Source organism: Wyeomyia smithii, chromosome 2, assembly GCF_029784165.1.
Source record: "Wyeomyia smithii strain HCP4-BCI-WySm-NY-G18 chromosome 2, ASM2978416v1, whole genome shotgun sequence".
NCBI classification, from domain to species: Eukaryota; Metazoa; Arthropoda; class Insecta; order Diptera; family Culicidae; genus Wyeomyia; species Wyeomyia smithii.
In genome coordinates this window covers 123,011,720-123,033,809 of record NC_073695.1, presented here as the reverse complement: position 1 = coordinate 123,033,809, position 22,090 = coordinate 123,011,720, and the positions used below count along the sequence as shown (strand labels likewise).

The 22,090-nt window shown below is 37.8% G+C and overlaps 1 protein-coding gene across 10 annotated transcripts in view; it reads right to left on the bottom strand.

Annotated features, from left to right (window-relative positions):
• Window positions 1-22,090, bottom strand: part of LOC129725783 (lachesin-like) — a 56,978-nt gene that overhangs the window by 20,414 nt on the left and 14,474 nt on the right. For 7 of the 10 annotated variants that reach the window (XM_055681986.1, XM_055681979.1, XM_055681980.1 and 4 more), the window contains exon 2: window positions 18,987-19,398. The exons of the other annotated variants lie outside the window; for them this stretch is intronic. In XM_055681986.1, the coding sequence (XP_055537961.1) occupies window positions 18,987-19,095 (109 nt within the window). In that variant the 5' untranslated portion in view covers window positions 19,096-19,398. The remainder of the gene's footprint in view (window positions 1-18,986; window positions 19,399-22,090) is intronic. 10 annotated transcript variants of the gene reach the window in all.

Below are 22,090 nucleotides of genomic sequence, written 5' to 3'. Positions count from 1 at the left end.
CACTTCAAGACTCATCGTATGGGTCGACTGCATGCAACCCAAGGCAATACGCAAACAACGATATTGTATTCTCTCTAATTTTATAATGTGCGTGTTCGCGGCGGAGCGAAAGCAGAAACAGCCGTACTCAAGAACTGACAATATCGTTGTTTGGTATAACCTTAGAAGGTCTCCTGGGTGAGCACCCCACCAAGTTCCGGTAATCGTACGAAGAAAATTAATCCTCTGTTGGCATTTTTGTGTCAGATATCTAATATGACAAGCCCAGGTGCATTTGGAGTCGAACCAGACCCCGAGATATTTAGCGACTAAAACCTGAGAGATCGTTTTACCCGTTAGTAGGAGCTGCAGCTGAGCTGGGTTATGCTTCCTAGAAAAAACGACCAGCTCAGTTTTCTCCGGAGAGAATTCGATACCCAGCTTAAGAGCCCATTCAGACAAATTGTCTAAGGTATCTTGCAATGGTCCTTGCAGGTCGCTAGCCTTGCCACCAGTAATGGATACAACGCTATCGTCTGCAAGTTGCCTTAGCGTGCATGAATTTGCAAGACATTCATCGATGTCATTGACGTAAAAATTATATAAGAGAGGACTTAAACATGAGCCCTGGGGGAGGCCCATGTAACTAATTCGGGAAGTTGTCGAATCGCCATGTGAGAAATACATATGCTTTTCTGACAACAAATTGAGCAAAGAGTTATTCAAATATGGTGAAAGTCCCTGCGAATGAAGTTTCGCGCTTAAAACTTCTACAGAGACAGAGTCAAAAGCCCCCTTAATATCCATGAACGCAGATGCCATTTGCTCTTTTCGAGCAAAGGCTAGTTGAATTTCAGTAGAAAGCAACGCTAGGCAATCGTTCGTCCCTTTGCCCCGGCGAAAGCCAAATTGAGTATCTGAAAGTAACCCGTTTGTTTCGACCCATTTGTCTAACCGTAAGAGGATCATTTTCTCCATTAATTTCCGGAGGCAAGAGAGCATCGCAATCGGCCTATATGAATTGTGATCAGAGGCAGGTTTCCCGGGTTTCCGAATAGCAATGACTTTTACCTCCCTCCAGTCATGCGGAACAATATTTAGCTCAAGAAACTTGTTGAATAAATTCAACAAGCGTCTTTTTGCAGAGTCGGGTAGGTTCTTCAACAGGTTGAATTTTATTCTATCTAACCCTGGAGCCTTATTGTTGCACGACAGGAGAGCCATTGAAAATTCCAACATCGAAAATGGAGGCTCTTCCGTAGTTACTAATAACGCGTCGCGAAAGGTTTTCTGTTCCGGTACAGAGTCTGGACAGACCTTTTTGGCAAAATCGAGTATCCAGCGATCTGAATACTCCTCGCTTTCATTCGAAACGTCACGGTTCCGCATGCGCCTGGCGGTATCCCAAAGAGTGCTCATCGCTGTTTCATGGACAACGCGTTTACGAACCGCCGCCAGTACCCGCGTTTTTTCGCCTTTACTAAGCTCTTCATCTGCCTGCCCAGTGCCTCGTACTTTCGAAGCAGGTTGACAGTGCCGTACTCCCGGTAGTCCTTATACGCCGCGGACCTTCGCGCGTACAGCTCAGAGCACTCTTTGTCCCACCATTTGTTGGGAGGGCGCTGTCTAATCGTTACCCCGGGTATCGGTTTCGTCTGAGCTTGAGTCGCGGCGTCGATTATCAAGCCAGCTAAGAACGCGTATTCTTCCTCCGGAGGAAGTTCCTCGTGAGTCTCGATAGATTGCGCTATAATAGACTCATAACACTTCCAATCAATATTACGTGTAAGGTCGTAGGAAATATTGATTGGGTTCGGGGGAGTTGAACCATTAGCAATTGATATAACGATTGGAAGATGATCACTACCGTGGGGATCGTTGATTACTTTCCACCGGCAATCTAGCGCTAGTGATGTCGAGCAGAGGGATAGGTCAAGCACGCTTTCACGTGCTGGAGGATTAGGTACACGTGTCGCTTCCCCAGTATTCAAAACTGTCATATTGAAGTCGTCGATCAAGTTACAGATTAAAGAAGATCGGTTGTCGTCGTACAGCGACCCCCATAGCGAACAGTGAGAATTAAAATCTCCCAATATCAAAAAAGGCGCGGGAAGCAACTCTGCTATATCAGTGAGATGCTTCTGTTCAATCCGCGCGGATGGAGGCATATATAACGAAACAAGGCATAGGTCTTTTCCATCCATATTCGTTTGAATGGCAACGACTTCAATATTCGAGATCGAGGGGAGGTCGATTCGGAAGAAGGAATAGCACTTTTTAATCCCTAAAAGTACCCCTCCACCGTGTGAGTCTCGATCTCGACGAATAATGTTAAAATCGTGGAAATTGAGTTGATCGTTTGAATTGAGAAAGGTTTCACAGAGCGCAAATGCGTCACAATTGTATGTATTTATTAAATGAGAAAATAGATCGAATTTGGGGATGATACTTCTGCAATTCCACTGTAATACAGTGATAAAATTCCTAACCTCTTTCGCCGTATTAGTCATCGAAAGATATGATAGCTGAAATGAGGGGCCAAGTTGCTGCTAGTTGCATCAAAAAGGTTTTCACTGTAGGAAGAAGGGCAAGAAGAATATTTTGTAGGGGATCTGGTATGTTGAATGTTTTAAATATCCAGTCCACAATATCAGAAAATTTTATGAACCCTGTTTCTATTTTATCTTCTGATCGAGAAATGGGTGCCCGAGGGGTTTTTGGTGCCCCAGGAAGCGGTGGGTACTCCTGGTTTGATTTAAAATTAAAACCGGGAGGTACTTGCTTCGGTTTTTCTTCACCGCTTCCTTTTTGTGTTGGCTTATTGGTCATTCCGCTAGGGGTTATCTTGCGACCTTTGCGAGAAAGATTAGGAGAGTTGATCATTCTCCTCTTCCTAGATCCTTCTGGCATGGCATAAGAACACCCTTCGACGGGATCGTCAGATGTACCCTCATCGGTTGGCAAAAAGGAAAAGATGTTTCCTGTCGAGGGTGGCTCAGCACTCTTCAGCATTTCTGCGAAAGAGCGCTTTGATCGTTCCTTGAGGGAACGCTTTATTTTTTCCTCGCGCTGTTTGTACGCGGGACACGCCGAAAGGTCATGCCGAGTTCCCTCGCAGTAAAGACACTTTTCAGTATCCTCACTGCAAGCGGTCTCAGCATGATTGCCTCCGCACTTGCTGCAGCGTGCCTTGTTGCAGCAGTAGGTGGCTGTATGACCTAACTGCTTGCAGTTTTGGCAATGCATGACCCGCGGTACGAACAGGCGTACAGGCAGACGAACCCTGTCCAAAGAGATGTAGTTCGGCAGTGCGGATCCGGCGAATGTTACACGGAAGGAATCCGAAGGGAAGAATTTCTTCTTCCCTTCTTCGATGGATACTGAATGCAATTGCTTGACATCCAGTATCTTTACATCTTGAATCAGGGGGTTTTTGAAGCAGCCAACCCCGTGACGCAAAATGTCATCGACCGTGAGGCTTCCTTCGGTAACCACACCGTCGATCTCCACGTCCTTGGCAGGGATGTACACGCGGTACTCTCTCGTGAAGAGCTCGTAGCTAGCAATTGCGTTTGCTTGCTTCAAGCTACTCACAACAACTCGCAGTTTGTTCGGTCTAACCTTTGTAATTTCGGTTACGTCCGAAAACTGTTTTGCCAGGTCCTTGCCGATTTGAATTATATTTAGAGGCTTCTTTATGGGCCTGAAGTAAACTACGAACGGACCTTTCGAAGCATCTGGGTAAGCTTTCACCCGTGTTGCCGGTACCCTTGGTACGGGGCTAGGTAGCGGGGAAGGTAGAGGGGAATTGATGGGGGAGATCTCAATCTCTTCCCCAGTTGTTTCCACATCCAGGAATAGTTGCACCTGCATGTCGTCCATTTTGCGGGAGCGTTACGCTCTACCGCACACAAACGATAAATATTCGAATGTGGGGGGGGGGGGGTCAAATAGTTGCTATTAAATTTTAAAAACAATTTTTCAAACTACAATGGATCAAAATTAAAAAAAAAGGCAGTAATACTAATACTAATTACAATAGTAATAATAATAATAATAATAATAATAATAATAATAATAATAATAATAATAATAATAATAATAGTAATAATAATAATAATAATAATAATAATAGTAATAATAATTATAATAATAACAATAATAATACTATTAATAATAATGATAAAAATTCTAAAGTGAATACTTCACCGAACGTCTAAGTCACGACCTCACGGCTGATAGTAGGATTAATCGAGCGTCTCCGCAGAACAAACAATGACGATCCAGCTTCGTGTTGTGACACAGTGGCCGTATCCTACACGCGACCTTGTAGATGCCACTTGTAGTTGACTTCCACTCGCTCGATCGTATGGTGGTCCGTGCTGCTAGCGGGGTAACAGCGGTGCGGGAGAATTATTCTTGCTGATATATCAGCTGCGTATCGGATCACTGGCGGGGTAGCCTGCCCCTACCAGTGTGCAGAAGATGTTTCTGCCGATAAACTACCGGCTATTGTTATCGCGCAGCACAAGAAATAATCGACAAAAAAACACCCGTACGATAACTCGTGTATTGTTATTTTGCAAACTCAAACGGAGATGAACAATTTGCGTCTAATCGAGACGAAAGCAAAACAACGAAATGAAACCGTTAATCTCTTTGTAAAAGTTGTACATTGTAACGAAAACTGCGGTGTTTATGTTTTACTAACTTTTATATAATTGCAAAAGTGACTTATGCGCAATTATACAAAAAAAAATTTTTTAGGTTTTCTTTTATGCATTATTTTTATGATTTTTGCCTTTCTCCTAGAAAGGTATACCAATCACTTGCAAAACCGAAAGTATAAAAGTGCTCCAAAGGGCCGAATGACATATATCACTCGACTCAGCTCGACGAGCTGAGCATTTTCTGTAAGTATGTGTGTGTGTATGTGTGTGTGTGTGTGTGTGTGTGTGTGTGTGTATGTGTGTGTGTATGTGTGTGGGTATGTGCAGATTTTTATTCTCAGTCACTTTTCTCAAAGATGGCTGGACCGATTTTCATGAAATTAATTGCAAATGAAAGGTCTTATTGTCCCATAAGACCCTATTAAATTTCATTGTAATCGGATTTTTAGTTTGGAGGTTATGTATCAAAATGTAAAAATCATGAAAAATCATTATCTCGAAAACTACACAACCGATTTGAACAAAATTGATTTCATATGAACGGGCTACCTAAAAAACCCTTAACTTTTGAATTTCATAAAGATTGAACTTGTGGTTCAAAAGTTATGACAAGAAACGTGTTTTGAAGACTACTTAATCTCACTCATGTTTCTCAGAGATGGCTGAATCGATTTTCATAAAATCAGTGTCAAATGGAAGGTCTATTGATTTGTTTTGCAATCGGACTATTACTTTGCCTGTTATGTTAAAAATGTGAAATCCAGCTATGAAATGGAACATATTCCAAAGACTACTTGAACTCACTCACTCTTCTCAGAGATGGATGACCCGATTTCCACAAAATCAGTGTCAACTAATAAGTCTAGCTGCCTCGTAACACCCTATTGAATTTTACTGTAATCGGACTGTAACTTCGTCTGTAAAGTACCGAAACGTGAAAATCACGAAACTTCACTATCTCAAAAACTACACAACCGATTTAATCAATATTACTATCAAATGAGCGGGCTAGTTAAGGGTTAACTGATGAATTATGATTGAACACGTGGTTTCAAAGTTTGGCTGCCCTATACGTTCCCATTTCATTTGATTATAATTGAGCTTAAGCCACCGTTATGTGTTAAATTGTTAATAAAACAATGAAAGTCTATTATTTCACTGACTTATTTGAACATAACTAGTGTCATACGAACGAGTTATCTCTCAAACTTACAAATAACAAACTTCATAACAATTTGATATGTGGCTCAAAAGTTATGGAAAGAAAATAAATTCAAAGGCTATTTAAAACTATACCTGCTTTGATTTATGTATTTATGTGGCCTCTACATAATTTAAACGTGGTTTTGTACTATTTGAACGTTCCAAAGTCATTGATTCCTTGCGATGTGTTTAAAGTCTGCAAAAGCACGACGAATCGGCCATAGGATATGATCAAAGTCAAAAGACAAATCGTTTGGTTTGTCGGTTTTATTGGTTTTATCGAAATGACACATCCTCGACTTCTGGCTTCTGTACATCGCCCTAATTCTGAATATATTCATATTGGGTGGTATTTGGTCATTTTCAGCAAATTTTCTGGCATTAATCTAACACCGGAAATACCCATATTGGTAGGTATTTAGTTATTTTGGTTGTTTTCCAGAAACTAACAGTGGTCGTCTTTAAATTCAAAATGGTGTCAAGGGTCTATCTTTGGTTTCTATGCATCATCTCGATTACGGAAATATCCATGTTGAGTATTATTTGGTCATTTTCGACTGTTTCCTCTAAGTTGCCATTTAACGATTCAATTGGTCAATTGTTAGCTCATTGCATCATTCTGGTTCCAGAGATACTCATACTGGATGGTATTTGGTTATTTTAGGCTGTTTTTCACAAACCGGAAGTCGCCATCTTGGATTTCAAAATGGTATTTAATATAATTTCTGGCCTCTGAGTGTCATTCTGGTTGAAGAACACCCATATTGGGTGTAATTTGATCATTTTCGATTTCAGCTGCTGTGTATCATTCTAGATCCGGAGATACTCATGTTAGACGGAAATCAGCCATTTTTGGCTGTTTTCCAGAAACCACAAGTTGCCATCCTACAATAATGGTGTCTGAAGTCGATTTGTGGATCCAGTGCATCATTACGATTCCGAAAATACCCATATTGGGTGGTATTTGGTCGTTTGCCGCTGGTTTTCCGTAACCGGAAGTCGACATAAATTGGTATCTGTGGTTGAATTTAGCTCCTGTGTATCTTTCTTGTGGTCCCCGTGGCTCTGTGGTTAGCGATGTCGAGGATCTTTTTGAACTGGAAATTTTCTCGACTCAGCACTGGGGCACGGTGTATCGTTGTACTTATCCTACACATGCAAAATGTGCCAAAAACAATATCCAAAATGTTGCCTGAGGTCGATTATGGAACATATTTGTTACCACTAAAAACATTCACCTGCCAAATATGGTTGATTAGTTCGCGAGATGTGCAGAAATTTGTGCAGAAACATGTGCTTCCATGAGAAGGAGGGGCGTCGAACCATTATGGACATACTTATTACCCTTTAAAACATCCACATGCCAAATTCGGTTTCATTTGCTTGGTTTGTTCTTGAGTTGTGCAGAAATGTATGTTTCATTTGTATTGGACCCCTCCTTTCCAGAAGAGGGAGGGGTCTCAAACTATCATAGGAACCTTTATCGGGACCAAAAACCCCTACATACAAATTTTCACGTCGATCGGTTCGGTAGTTTTCGAGCCTATATGGATCAAACAGACAGACAGACCGGACTACATTTTTATATGTATAGATTACAACATCAATATTTTAGAACCTAAAGAGTGACATACATTTATTGGATTGAAGCGTTCATGTAAATCTATTTTTACAAATAAAAGTTTGAGTGAGAAAAGCTGGGTCTGACCGCTAGGTGGATTAATTTAGATTTTTTATATATTTAATTACCAGAATAACAAACAATTTTCAAATTCTTCATGATGCATATTAATATCATGTCAAGTGTTTTAGGTCATCCTCAGACGAATTGGAATAGTTGTTCGAAACGGTAGCAGCAAATACTGGTTCTTCTGGGGAAATATTTTCAACGAGCTCTGCAACTCGCCATTTTGTAGTTCTGGTTGAGCAACTTTCAAAAAGTTTCTGACGACGCCCACGAGAAGAAATGTTGTTGTATTCATAATTATCATAATTTTTCATGATATACTTTTTTATTCTATTGCACTCCTCCCACTTCGAGTTCAATTTCGAACAATATAGAGCAGAACACTTGCGCAAATTTCTATAATCAACTGTGTCTTCTGGTAGAGACAATGTCAAGTATCAAAATACACATGATGTTCTTTTGCTTACATAGCAGTTAACCCACTTCTCAAAATCTTCCGGTTCACGAGCGATCGGCAATGATCTACGAAAAATAAAAAATCTCGCAGAGTTTCAGGAAGTTGCAGTTAATTTCTATATATTTGTAGAGGATACTTCAAGCAAACTTTTGGCATATGTTTTAGAGAGAAACTCGGTGGAACTTCTTTTAAAACGCTAACGAAAGTTTGAGTTCTCGTTTTTTCTAGGTTTAATACCTTCACCAATTCACCATACCGATTACTCATACACGCATTTAAAACTAAGTTTCTCTATCAATGAAATATATTGCTCTAACCTTGATTGTTATTTTCCATTTTATATTACTGAAATACACGAAGCAATTAAGTTTTACCAACGTTTAGAAAACGAGCGACAATTTAGCACGAAATATGAAACTAATGATTGCTCTGGACGCTGACGTTTGCTATGCTTGTAATAGTATTAGTGATGCTTCCCTAAGCTGACTAATTTTTGTTCACAACCCAGAAGGTATCTGTGAACACTTCGGGGTACTTGGTGCATCCAAATAAAAAAAAAGAAAAATGATTTTTGTCTTTGGCTCAACACACTATGCACCGCGCTAAATTCTCTGGCGATTTCCTTCTTTTTTCGATTACATCTCAATAACCACTGAACTGATTGTTATGAAATTTTGCGCATGTAAATAATACACTCCAAACTAGTAATACCCAGCTTTTTATCAATTTTTACCCACGGACAAAAAGTTTACACACGGTGCATTTTTTTCAAGTACAGATTTTACACTGTTTACTTTGACGTTCCTCTTTGTTAATCTTACTTTTGAATAAAAAATTTACACACTTTGATTGTTCCTAGTGAGTCATGAAAAGGACATACCGTAATGCATCAAATTTCGAACACTTGAGCTACGATGAAACTTCTTTCACTAAAAAACAACGAAAAATTAATTTTCTCATCGATCATGTTGGTTATTTTATTTTTATTGCAATTAAGTGCAATTTATATTGATTTGGACATGTTTTGTACATGAAAACCAGGATAATTTAGAACTCGGCTTTGATTCAAATTTCGAACACTTCAACGTAATCGCTAAGAGATAGATAGACAAACTGTCTGAATACTGACTGTCACTTTTTCCAACGCCTGCTAATTCCCTGGAAATGGCCATACCAAAACGAGCTAAACATCACAGGGCGCAGGACGTTCCGAGGAACGAAATGTTATATAATAACCATACATTTTATTACACTAGCTGCCATAATTAGATTTTTATTGTAAAGTGTTCGAAGTTTGAATCAAAACGGTATGTCTTGCAAATACTTCAAATGTGTTAAGCTCAATTTTTAAATATCTCCAAAATGAATGCAACTAGAAAGTTGATCACTATTCGTTTTCCGATGAAACAATATGAATAGACTTATTCAACATTATCGAAATAGATAATTCTTCGAAAAAATTTCTTTAAAATGTATGTTCGAAAACATCAGCCCAGAACAATGGTCCTAAAATGTCAGCATCCTGAATTTTTTATTAAATCTTGAAGTTAGTCGAACTAAATTTCTATTTTTAACAACGGCTTTTACCCGTTAGCACACAAGGTCATTAAGCAGACAGTATGTGCAGTTGGGAGAGCGAAAAATAAGCGAACTGGAAATATGATACAGATTTGGAAAAATATACCGCTTCCCTATGGGACTTAAACCCGCAATCTCCCTGTTTCCGGCATGGTGTTTTGACCAATTAAACTACGGGCGACGGTGGTACTGTTCCACAATCTATATCGTATCACATTCCACTGCCGACTTATTCTATTGCTCATCCCTAACCACACCATGCCGGAGACAGGGAGATTGCGGGTTCAAGTCCCGTTGGGATGCGGTATATTTTTCCCAATCTGTATCATATTTCCAGGTCGCTTATTTCTCGCTCTCCCTACTGCACATACTGTCTGCTTAATGAACTTGAAGTTAGTGTTCACTAAAAACACCAACATTTGATATTTGTTTCCAACTTATTTTCCTCAAATATTTGTTTGAAGATTTTCTTGCAAAGCATTATGTTAGTTTCTTTCAACTTCTGTTTTTAGCATGAATTTTATTTGCACAAAATAAAATTTGTCCCAAATATATCAAATGTTTGCTTCGTCTTATGCCTGATTTAGAAAGTTTCTTTATAAAACCGAATACTGCGTAGCTCAATGTATGCTTCAAGAGCATTTGCGTCTTAAGTCTAAACAATATCTCCAACCGTGAAAAACATCAAATTTTCTAAACCAAACACGATGGCAAAGTTTCATCAAATCTAATCTGCCATATATTGGTTGATTAGTCATTTGACATGGAGCCGATCAAAGGCAATTGATCTTTGATAAGTTTTACCGTTTATTCCGCTCACTTTAGTTGAGCTCCGAATGAATTAACAAGAAAAGACCTACTCCGAAGTAACCTAATAATATTTTCGGGTAAAGCTCTTAGACACTCAGTCTCCATGTTTTCTCCGAGTGATAAGGAAAACGCTTTACATCCTTCATCAGACTTCGTAGTGAGAGAGGTTTCATTTCCTATTCATCGATATATATTATTGTTGGGAAGCTTGGCTGGAGGGTGGGCAAAGAAAAAGAATGCCATGGCCGAAAATACTACCATGAACGCGAACAAAAATGTTCCTATTCTATCAGGGATCACCCGCGTAACAATAAAATTAATTCAACAAATATACACCTAACGTTCAATCAGAAACATACCCTTGCTGAGATTTTTTCTGACGTATTCCTCATTGATCTAATAACTTTGAATTCCTATGATATCGCCACTATTATTGGCATAATTCAGAAACAGTTTAAGAACGCGACTAATTTTAACTCAATAATTATCGTATTTGTAATTTATAATATTTCCTGTTATTGAAATTCCAAATGTAAAATTCGATCCGGCATAGTTTAACGTAAAGTATATGATCGTGCTTCAGACACAACACTTTTTTCATTCACCTTTAAGTTTTTTAGTGATGTATTATTTAAAGACACTTAATCTATTGTATACACATTTACACAATTGAAGTAATTAAATGAAGCAAAATTAATCTCACAATGCTGGGTTGCTTTCAGCAGTCAAATTCGTCAATCGAGTAACTTGTTTCAGAATGGCGCACACGATTTATTTTCGGTTGTTTCTAACATGTTTTCCATGTTTTATCAATACTCAAACATCTTTACGCTTAAATTTTTCGTGGAACTTGCTTACTACTTTCTTCGCAAAGTAAAAATGCAGCATTGAATGAATAATGGCTATGATCATGAAATGTATGAAATAATATCTGATGACAATTCGCACATTCTACAATGAAACACTGAATTTGATTACCCAACATATAAATTGTGCTGAAACCACCCTTATGTCCAAGCTTTACGTTTTGCGGTGGGTGGCGTCTCTGGGCTCAGAATGGGAAACTTTGCTCCATTTATTATTTTCTAGTCTATTAATTTTCATGCGCATTCTGCTCTTTCACATTCTCTGAGGGCAAATTTTCTTATGTAAAATCTACATTATTTCTCTTGGTTTCGCTGTTTCAAGTTTGACTTCTTGGTATTTTCATTTTCCTGCAGCAGTACCGATGTCTGCCTTCATATAGAAAACAAATATAAATTGTTATCCGGATGGAGATACGGATGAGAAAGCAATATGAGAAATGCAGGCCAAAATGCTTTGTGTGGTGGGATGTCCGCACGTGGACTACACATTCTTGTAATCGTCCTCATAACACCCTTTCTCACATTCACGAAGCACCTAAGCCGTCGTCAGGCGTCCGGCATACTGGCTTTAGATTATTGAAGTTGACAGACTTGAAAGAACAGTTTCAAACGACAGAACATAATTTATTCTCTGTCAACTCTGACACTTCATGCATAATATGTGCACAAAACATCGTAACCAATAGCATGATTGCTTGCATAGCTTCTAATGACTGTTGGGAAAACTATAACATGATGCTTGATTGTGATGACTAAGAAGAAGTGAAACATTTATTCCTTACGCAATTTTACTTCGTTTGGTTGTCAGAGCTGTTGGTCTTAGAACATTTGTAACTTCGCATTGTTTTTTTTATCAGACTATGATATGAATTATGTACGTATATTGTGTTTGATTTATAAATTTTTTCGCCAGTACATGATAACTAATATAAAGATTTCAATTTAGTAAAAATATTATTTTTTACAATAAGAGAATAACAACATCACTACATTGAAGCTTCATTGATAAACAGACAAACGAGTCGATTACTGTTGCAAAATCCAACCAGAACCACTCCATTTAAACGATGATAGTGAATGTATCAGTTCAACATGATTCGAATATTTTGTGACGCATTTCGAATGGAAACATATTACAACATAGTCTCCAGACAATGAGTACTGAGATATAGTCTGAGATATAGCCTGTTAAACGTTCAAATTATGCCTTCTGAGCAATAAGTTATGTAATCGTTCTTGTAAACAGATACGAACAAAAAGGTGCGGGTTGTGATGCTACATCTACTGTTTATTTGACTTGGAAATTATTTCCCGAGTAAAGAAGCGGAACCTTCTGTGTTTGTTTCCATTAGGGTAACGGGGGTATTTTGACCCACCTGGGCACATCTAACGCATTCTATCTAATAAATCTAATGAAGCTTTGTATGCACCATTGAAATAACATATATGAGATCAATATTGCCCTATAGTTTTCGGAAAAAAACACCGACGCTAGTTGACATTAGTTTTGAAATTGTTGAGCAGATATCTAAAATCATGCTTAAGTCGAGCTAAAGTCAGGAGAAGATGACAACATTCGAGTCATCTTTTGAAATAAAAAATACGAAAGATTTTGAAACTATTTCATTGATGATATTCATCAATAGGACACTATAAGAACAATTTATGAACTCAACAAAAAAAAATATCGCACGCTTAGCCTGGGGGCTAATGGCGGTCTCGACCAACTAAATGATAGTTGAGAGAATTCGTTATCGATATTGTTTTTTTGGCACATTTTGCATGTGTAGGATAAGTACAACGATACACCGTGCCCCAGTGCTGAGTCGAGAAAATTTCCAGCTCGAAAAGATCCTCGACTCGATTGGGAATCGAACACGATATCACAACCGTGTGGGAGAGCTAGCCGACCGACATCGCTAACTGCAGAGCCACGGGGACCACTTTTTATGTACTCATAAAAGTTTATTATTAAAACAGTAACCGAAATATGTTCGTTTCATGCACATCGAACATATTTTAGTTATGTCATCTAACCTAACTTTGATAGCTCTTTGATTACCATTCGGTCGTTTATTATTAGATGAAGCAAATATTTGCTATTTTTCGTACGGATTTGTTTTGTACAAAAAAAATTCGTACCACAAATAGTAAATACTTGCTTCATCAAAATATATGTTTAGTACGCCGCAGAAGTTTTGATATTTTTAGGCTATTTTACAATAAATTGCGTTGTTTAAACATGTATTTCGAATGTAAATTGTAGAACAGTTATTTATTTTGAAAATAAATTATTTCATTAAACTATACAACCACTTCCTAAAGTTTTCCAAAATACCCCCTCACCCTATATGCAGAGGAAAAACGCTTACGAAAGTACAACAAAATATGTACTGTAAGGCAAAATACATGAACAGTCGCCAAAAGCATATAAAAAGCCAAAAGCCAATTGCAACTAATATAATCATAACCGTCATGAAAAGTATCTGGGTTGAATGTACGCTGTAGACTAACTTGTAATTTCCCGCACGTAATCATTATGAGAAGACACAAACGAATCACTGCAGCTCGAACGAAGATGAAAACCAGATATCCTTCTAGTTACATAAATAATATGGCAGGCTAACATTTTTTAGGCTTCGTGTATTTCACTATGATGCTGAAAGCTTTCTCAATCTGTTGTGATATTGAAGACGGTGAACGTGACGTAATTCCGAAAGATTTCAGAATTGTTTTTGTTGTAGGCATTGAGTTTATAAAACTAAGCTGTAAAAACTAAGCTAGGCTTCATCCCAATATGAAAGATTTTCATACAAAAAATATTTTCATCTTTCTTTCAACACTTCTGGTGTTGTTTGAACTTGTTATGATTAAAATTGCTTAAGCTCATTTGAGACTATAATCCGCTCAAATTTTGATAAATTCATCGAAATCAAGCCTATACAGATCAAGTCTCTTGAGAGCAATATTTGTGTCTGGTTATAAAATGCTAGAAAAGGTAAACGAAAGGGCAAGGTAAAATCAATATACAAAAAAAAAGAATATTTTATAGTTCATGAAATCATAAAAAATGAAATTGAACTACAGTTTTGTGCTTCTTGAGTGCAAATGCATTCCTACTACTCAGAATTACATGTTTTTGATTTTAGAAAAAGGTTATTTTATAAAGGAGCATGCATAAATGACGTGAATTTTTTTTGGGTTTCCTTGACCCCCATCATAGAATTTCGTCGAAAAATTGCAGAACCCCCACTAGATAATGACGTAGCTTTATAACAAACCCCCCCCCCCCCCTCCCTGACATTTTTTTTTGGCAAATTTTATTACCAAGAACAATTGTATCAATATTGAACAAAAAAAGACATTAAAGTATTGAAAACAGATAAAACAGTAATAAAAATGAACAATTCGAATATCCATTTTTTTTCCTAATTTCATATTTGCTACGTAGCTTGGTTTGACTCCCCACCCTCCCCATCGTCACATTTCGTCACATAATTGCAACACCCCCACCCTCTCCTCCCTCGAATGCTACATCATTTATGAATGTTCACTAATGTAAAAGGAACACAAGAATTGGAACAGAATAATTGAAGCAATAGTTAAGTTCAGCACAAAAACTTAATGAAATTTTCTATGTGTTCTGTTGAATAAAGTTTAGGATTCTAATTTCATTTTCTGAGAACAGTTATGTTGATATGCCCTCCGTATACTTGGTCTTTCTAAATAGCATTATTAGCGAGTTTTTTGCAATCTCTCAGTAAAGTAAAAAGCTTACCTCAAAGAGACTGAATGAACGTCGTATAAGTTTTGATTTTGCGAACACGTTATTCGAATTTGTTTCATTCAAGATTTTTAATGTTCTTGCAATGTCTTAAAAGGATGAGACATAAGTTTTTAGCGGGCATTACACGAAGCAAATATTTGCTTGAAATGATATTCAATATTCATTTGCCCGTCTAATATTAAAAATATTGGCTTCAATTATTCGCTGAAACAAACTTGCTGTTGTAGTATTTACTAAACGAAAAATTAGGTAAATATTTGCTTTGTCTAATGTTATTCTTTGCTAGAGATTCCGCTACTGAGCATATATTTGCTTGGATGTTTTCTTTGTTCATACTGAAATTTGGAATGAGTGATGGGTTTCAGAGTGACATTTCACATAAAATGTTTAGATTTTTCACAAAGCAGACTTGCAAGTGTTTTTGAAGATTTTTTTAGTCAAGATTGTCGAAGAACAATAAAATTCAACTTACAAGTCATGCGTTGTTTTACTTCTGTTGGAAGGATTAATTTTTTCATTTCATTCATAATTGCACTGCATTTATTAGATAATTCACTGCATTAATATACATAAAAAGATTGTTCATTTCATACGTTGAACTTACTGTTTAGAAAAATATTATACAGAATACTGCTTTGTATCAATGAAGATACCAACTCCAAATGTAAAAATAAATGTATGAATATGTTCATAAGCAGAAAGTCTTCCTCTCGGAGAAGTTTACAGTAGCATCCTGTTTTTACCCATGCTGAGCAACCTTAAACTGGACAGCTGAAGCCCTTGGTCTCACCGGGACCGCCGTTAGGCATTACTTCAAGGAGAGGGCCAGTCGTGCTTTTTAGCACTTATCTCTACGGGTAGCAGAGCAACCTATTCAGGCCAGTCAGTTAGCTAGTTAGCTAGTTAGCTATTGATCTACTGACTGGGGCATGTCGATGGTTTCCCGTCGATTGGTGCCTTGCAAAATATTTACGATCTGTGATGCAGCCTTGATGACCGCACTCCAGATTTCCCTATTCCCGCATATCCTATGCACAATATTCTCTGGCGTGGTGTCCGTCCCACTTATTGCCAGCATTTCGTGCCTTATCCGCTCGAAACGCGGACATGTGAAGAACAAATGCTCCGCGTTTTCTACCGCACCCGTACATGCGGGGCACATAGGGGTCTCGGCATACCCGAACCTATGCAGGTACTGCCTTAAGCAGCCATGGCCTGACAGGATCTGTGTCAGATGGAAGGTTACTTCTCCATGGCGCCTATTAATCCAGCATGCTAACTCTGGAATGAGTCGGTGTGTCAATCTACCTTTAGTAGTGTTGGGCCACTCCCGCTGCCACCTAGTCATTGAAGATGGCTGTATGGTGTTGCGTATACCCCTCGTGTCGCGTTGGTCGAAGCACTCTACATCCTCTTTGACGATGATGCTGATGGGCATCATGCCAGCCAAGACACAAACCGCGTCGTACGACACTGTTCGGTATGCGCACGCGACCCTTAGGCACGTTAGCCTGTACGTACTCTTGAGTTTGCCGCGATGGCACGAGGTACCCGAAACCTTGAACCACACTGGCCCTCCATACGTAGTCACGCTAGCAAGGACTTTGCGCCTGCTGCTACGGACCGCTGAGCTGTTTGCAATTATGCGGGATAGTTCCGCTACAGCCATGGAAGCCTTCGATCATAACCTCCGCAAGCTTCAAGGAGCGTTTTGAGACGGTAGTGCATGCTTCCTCAGCCGTTCTGGTGACGGAGAGAATTGCATCCACCGTGGACCTACCTGTTCGAAAACCGAAGAATCCTCGTTTAACCCAATCGTGCTATGCATCTGACGACGCTTTCGATTCCCGTCATTCCTGATGGTGACACGGCAAGCATGACCAAAATACAAACCAACAACGGATTTGCAAGAGAAGAAGAGTCAGAAGAGTATTGCTCATCAACCTAAACATGGAAATAACATTCGACAGACATAAAAAATAAATGAAAACTAGATTTACTATATTCGCTACGAAGTTTATTTTCTAAGAATAATTCGAATTGCGTAATAGCATTTTCATGTTCATGTTCATGTTCATATGTAACTGTGCCAACTTGCAGCTACTAATAAGAAATGGCTCGACTAGATAATCGAATAAAACTGATAGGACACCAAACATCATTGGATACTATACTCACAGACAAACAGACGTGCCACTCGATGACAATTTCATCGACCAGAAAAACAACGATTGTTTTGAAATTTTGCTTAGTGGGCAATAATGCCACTAGTGTCGCTATAAGTAAGCGTGTACAATTACTATCAAAGACAAAAACCGTCAGCAATGCCGCTGAGGCTCATTTTAGCAAGCGTGCATACCCATTAGCAAAGACAAAACCCGTTTTACGAGAATAAGTTAGTAGGCAATAAGCTCACATGGTGGCGCATGAGTGCAACGTTTCAAATAAGGACGAAGATTTTTCAGGATTTTTTTTTTCGAAGAGGCTCGTCTGTTTGTCTGTGCTATACTACATAATGGGGCGGCAGTGACCTGTATGAGAAAAATTGACTTCGAATTTCGCTTAGATGTAGTGCTGGAAAGTTTCGTCATGTCAAAAAAAGCTTAATTGAACTTTGGGAACACGTACCTCAAAGCGGTCAGAGTTTCACTTTTTTGATCAATAAATAATGCACAAATCCGTCGAAACCGAACACCTTTTTTCATGCAAAATTTCTTAGAAATGCATATAACGTCAGGATCTGATGTTATTTCAATTTTAAAAAAAAAAAAAAACGACTTTAAGATTCCGATAATTTTTGGCGATAAATTACCTCTCGAGTTTCGCTCAGAAGTGGGACTTAAAAGTTTCATCTTCTCAAAAAGAGTAGCCATTCAAAATTTAAGCTCAATTGGACTTCGGGAACAGGTGCCTGAAACGTCGGCATCAAAAAAAAAATTCGATATCGACAATTTCATGTACAACTACCAGTGCTTTTCTTCATTAGTCGAAAAAGTCAAACTTTGACCGCTTTGAGGCTCTACTTCTAAGCGAAATTCGAAGATCAAGTTTTTCCTATATATTACATTGTCGTCAATCTGACGTTTCATGCATTTCTAAGACTTCAAAAAAGTTTTGATACACTCGTGAGGAAAATTTTCATACGTATCACCTTCAAAAGGGTTGGCATCCGTGAGATTATTTATCAATTAAGTAGAGGTCGAGGTGAAACCCTCGAAAATTATGTCTCCTAAGAGTATAACCTCAACCATTTTTTCAAAAATAGGTAGATTTAGTGCGATTGAAAACGAAATTGCCAACTCCCACAATTTTTGGTAACAATATGATTTCACTGCAACCTGGTGGGAGTGACGCCCAGGAGGTAAGCGGTGACACCAAAATTTTCCGCCCGGGTGTCACCCGGTCACGCTACGCCACTGCATACAGAGAAAAGAGGGAGTTAAAAATTGTAACTACATGACGCAAAAACCAGTGTCACAAACCTAAGTGACTACGGCGCGCCAGTGATCAAAAGCAAAAAAAATCATCTGAAATCTCTCTGATCTTCTAACTCTCTGAAAAAGTTAACTTTGCTAGTAGCAACATAATTCACAGAAATGGTTAAACAGCCATAATCTTTTATTTTTCCCAGTTTGAGCTCCAGGGCAAACCACAAGTGTAATCAGATCCGAACACATTCACACATATAATAAATACATACGAAGATTCTAGTTTTATTATTAATATGATCCACACTTGTAACTTGTCAGACTTCGTCGCTAAAGATTATAGCAAATCTTTTTTCATAGTACATAAAAAATAAAGGTTTTAGCCACCGACCATCGCGCCTTCAACTAACTCGGTTACGGATAGATAAACACCATTATAAAGTCATAAATCAAGAAATTCTATAAACCGCGTCTTAGCAAAACTTTAAACGTATACATAAAGATTGGCGTTTCATACATACCGGTTTTCAGTAATGGCATTCTTTGCAGTACGCACAGCGTAACGATCCAGCTTCGGAATAGACAGTTCAAGTTTCGCGATAATCCCAAAAAGAAAACAATATTTATCATAATTCAATCTTCGGTAATCCACCTTCACTGTTATGTTTATTCTACTTATACTGTATCTCAGGATATAGCGCAGGTTATATGTAAGGAAGCACGCGAACAAACTTAAACTATGGCTGGTTTATCCAACATAGAAATACAATTCTCGACATTCACTTTTTGCACTTGTTTACTCAGCTGGTTCCTGAGATTAGATTAACAATGTTATATTTCGTTTTAGTCCTTTTCTGAACAACATCAGCCAGAAGCAATCGTTTTATCATTTTAATTTTATCCTGGATACACTCTGTTCGACCATGTTAGTTCCTGTGTACGTGAAAAGATAGACGGATTATTTTTGTTTTTATGATACTGCTACTGACTGCACTGGTGTCTATACAACCACCGCTGAATGGCGTTCTCGGCCCGACCTAGCTGTGCCGTCGTAGCTTGCTAGTATAGTCTCCTAGTCTTTATCTTGCTCTGCAACCACATAAAGCTCGGTAAGCCCGCACAGTAGCCAGACTATGAACTGGCGCCTAAACAGTAAATTTATGAAGCTCTGTTTATCGTCACAAAATCTTGTACAAATTACATTGGAATTGTGACTTGAGGAACTTAGTCACATATAGATTTACTAGATTTGTCTATTTCTGTACCATTTACAGGTTTTTTTCATTTTGCATGCCAATTCTACATATGTACGATGCAAAAGTCATGTAGCGGCATGACGTGATTTTTTTGTTTGACGTATACAAAGACAATATAAATATGTGGTAAAAGGTATATCAAACACGTACTTTATATATTCATATATTGTTCCACATTTCTGAAATTCTCAAATGTTTCCTCACAATCCATTTCCTCGTTTGAAATCTAATATAAAACTAGATTTGTCCACAATTTTTTTCAACACCACTTTGAAAAAATGTTTTAACGCAGTTTCATCAAAGTAATAAAATTTTATGTAGACTAAACAGGGATGTCATGTAGAAAACCTCATGTAGTTTTCGACGAGTTTTCTACGTAGAATACCTCTGGTAGAATACCTAACCAAAAACGAGTATTCTACGAAAACCAGTGAAGAAATTTTTGTGATGAATTACATGAACAATAAACGAAATTCAAGTTTAAAAATATTATTTATTTTTAATTGTGCTGATTGTTTTATGTAAATCGAGAACGAATTTGACATTTAAATCGTTGCTTTTAATCTCCATCGATTGAATTAATTTTTGATGTGTTTCATAGGTTTTCGGCTTAGAAATACCTCTCGTTTGCAAAATATTCTAGGGCTTTCTAGCCAGTACAAACAATAAACCCAGGTAGGTTTAATTTTATCTTCGAAACTTTATATAAATTTGTAAATTAAATTAAGTAGCAATTCAGAACCCAAAAAATGAGTAATTACTTAACTCAAAACTGAGTAATACTGTACCCAAAAAGTGAGTAAAAATCAATCAGTTTCTCAATTATGCGTATTGACGGAGTTACTCAGTTTATGAGTTGTTCCACTTTCTACGAAAATGCGTCAAATCTTACTCATTTTAGAATTATTTTTTCCGAGGGTGTACAGAATTCTTCCTGCAACCGTTTAAAGTCGCATGGAATTTTTAATGGGTTTTTTTATATATGTCAGGGGAACCATGAACCATTGAGATGTTGGGTACGCTCTAAATATATGAGATTTGACTGCGATAGCATAATTCTGTAGAAATCAGGCTTTAGATGTGCCTTTGCTATTGCACTGATTTTTTATGTGACGCATATTATGCGATTTTGCTTTCATTAGCATTTTTGGATGACAACAAATATGTTGTTGAACCGTGAGTTATGATTGAAATTATTGAGTGAAAACTTTGTTTGCTTTTTTGAGTTTCTTTATCATTTCGCCATAATCACAAAATAGTTCGGTAAAACACTTTCTTGCTTCTTCGTGTTTCTTTTTTTTTTTTTTGTTATATTAATTCTCCCGTTACTTAAATACACCTAATCAGCCCACAGAGGTACTCTAGAACAAAAAGCTGGCCAAAATAAGAAAATAGTTTTTTGTCGCTTTTTGATGCTATATTTTTTTCTGCAGCTTGAATAAATTCTTCACAAAATGCCATCACTCGATGAACATTAAACGGTGTTATCATGTAAACATTGACAATTTTTTAAGCATTTTTTTAGGAGCCGAACCATTTATAGTAACAAGGCGTCAAAAAAAATGACAATTGATCAATATTTCGCAGCAAATGAGTTCCTCATGTTCAATGCTAACAAACCGGTTGATAGAAAATCCGAAATTAGGAATTATAACTACTCTTAAGAAGTTTTCGGAATTAGTGATTTTTGCGTATTTTCGAGCGTTTTCAATATTACAAAAGTTATCAAATCCGATCATATAATCATCGGTAGAATGGAAATTCATAACATCACGAACACATCCTCGCAAATTTCTCATCCAGTAACGTCCGGATTGACATTTGCGACCCGTTTGAAAAATGTTGTTTATGACAAATTTTGACGTTAAGTATTCACGCGTACATGGAAAACGAAAAAAAAATCCTTGCCTCACGATTAAAACAGTGTTTTTGCTCAATGAAGATTAAATAAGAATAGTTTAGTGATTGAATTTCAACTAATTTAAGTTAACTTAAAATTAACTTGATACACAGAAATAACACTCCGTACAAAAGGCTTTTTCTAACCTACGTAGGTTCCACGAGGCATCAAATTGAATATTCTTAATGAAGATATTTTGCTTCATAATTTTTCTGGTAAATTCTTCGATTTGTTTCGCTGCCCGTTTTGCGAACACAAATTATTGCTAAATAGCAGCGAAAATAAATTTGGCCAGGTTTTCACTCGAGTTAGGGGCCATCCACATACCACGTGGACAGCTTTGAGGGGGGGGTTGGCTAATGTCCACGGTCCATACAATTTTTTTAGAAATTATATGGGCAGTTGTCCACGGAGGGGGAGGGGGGTCAAAATCGTTAAAAATCTGTCCACGTGGTATGTGGTTGGCCCC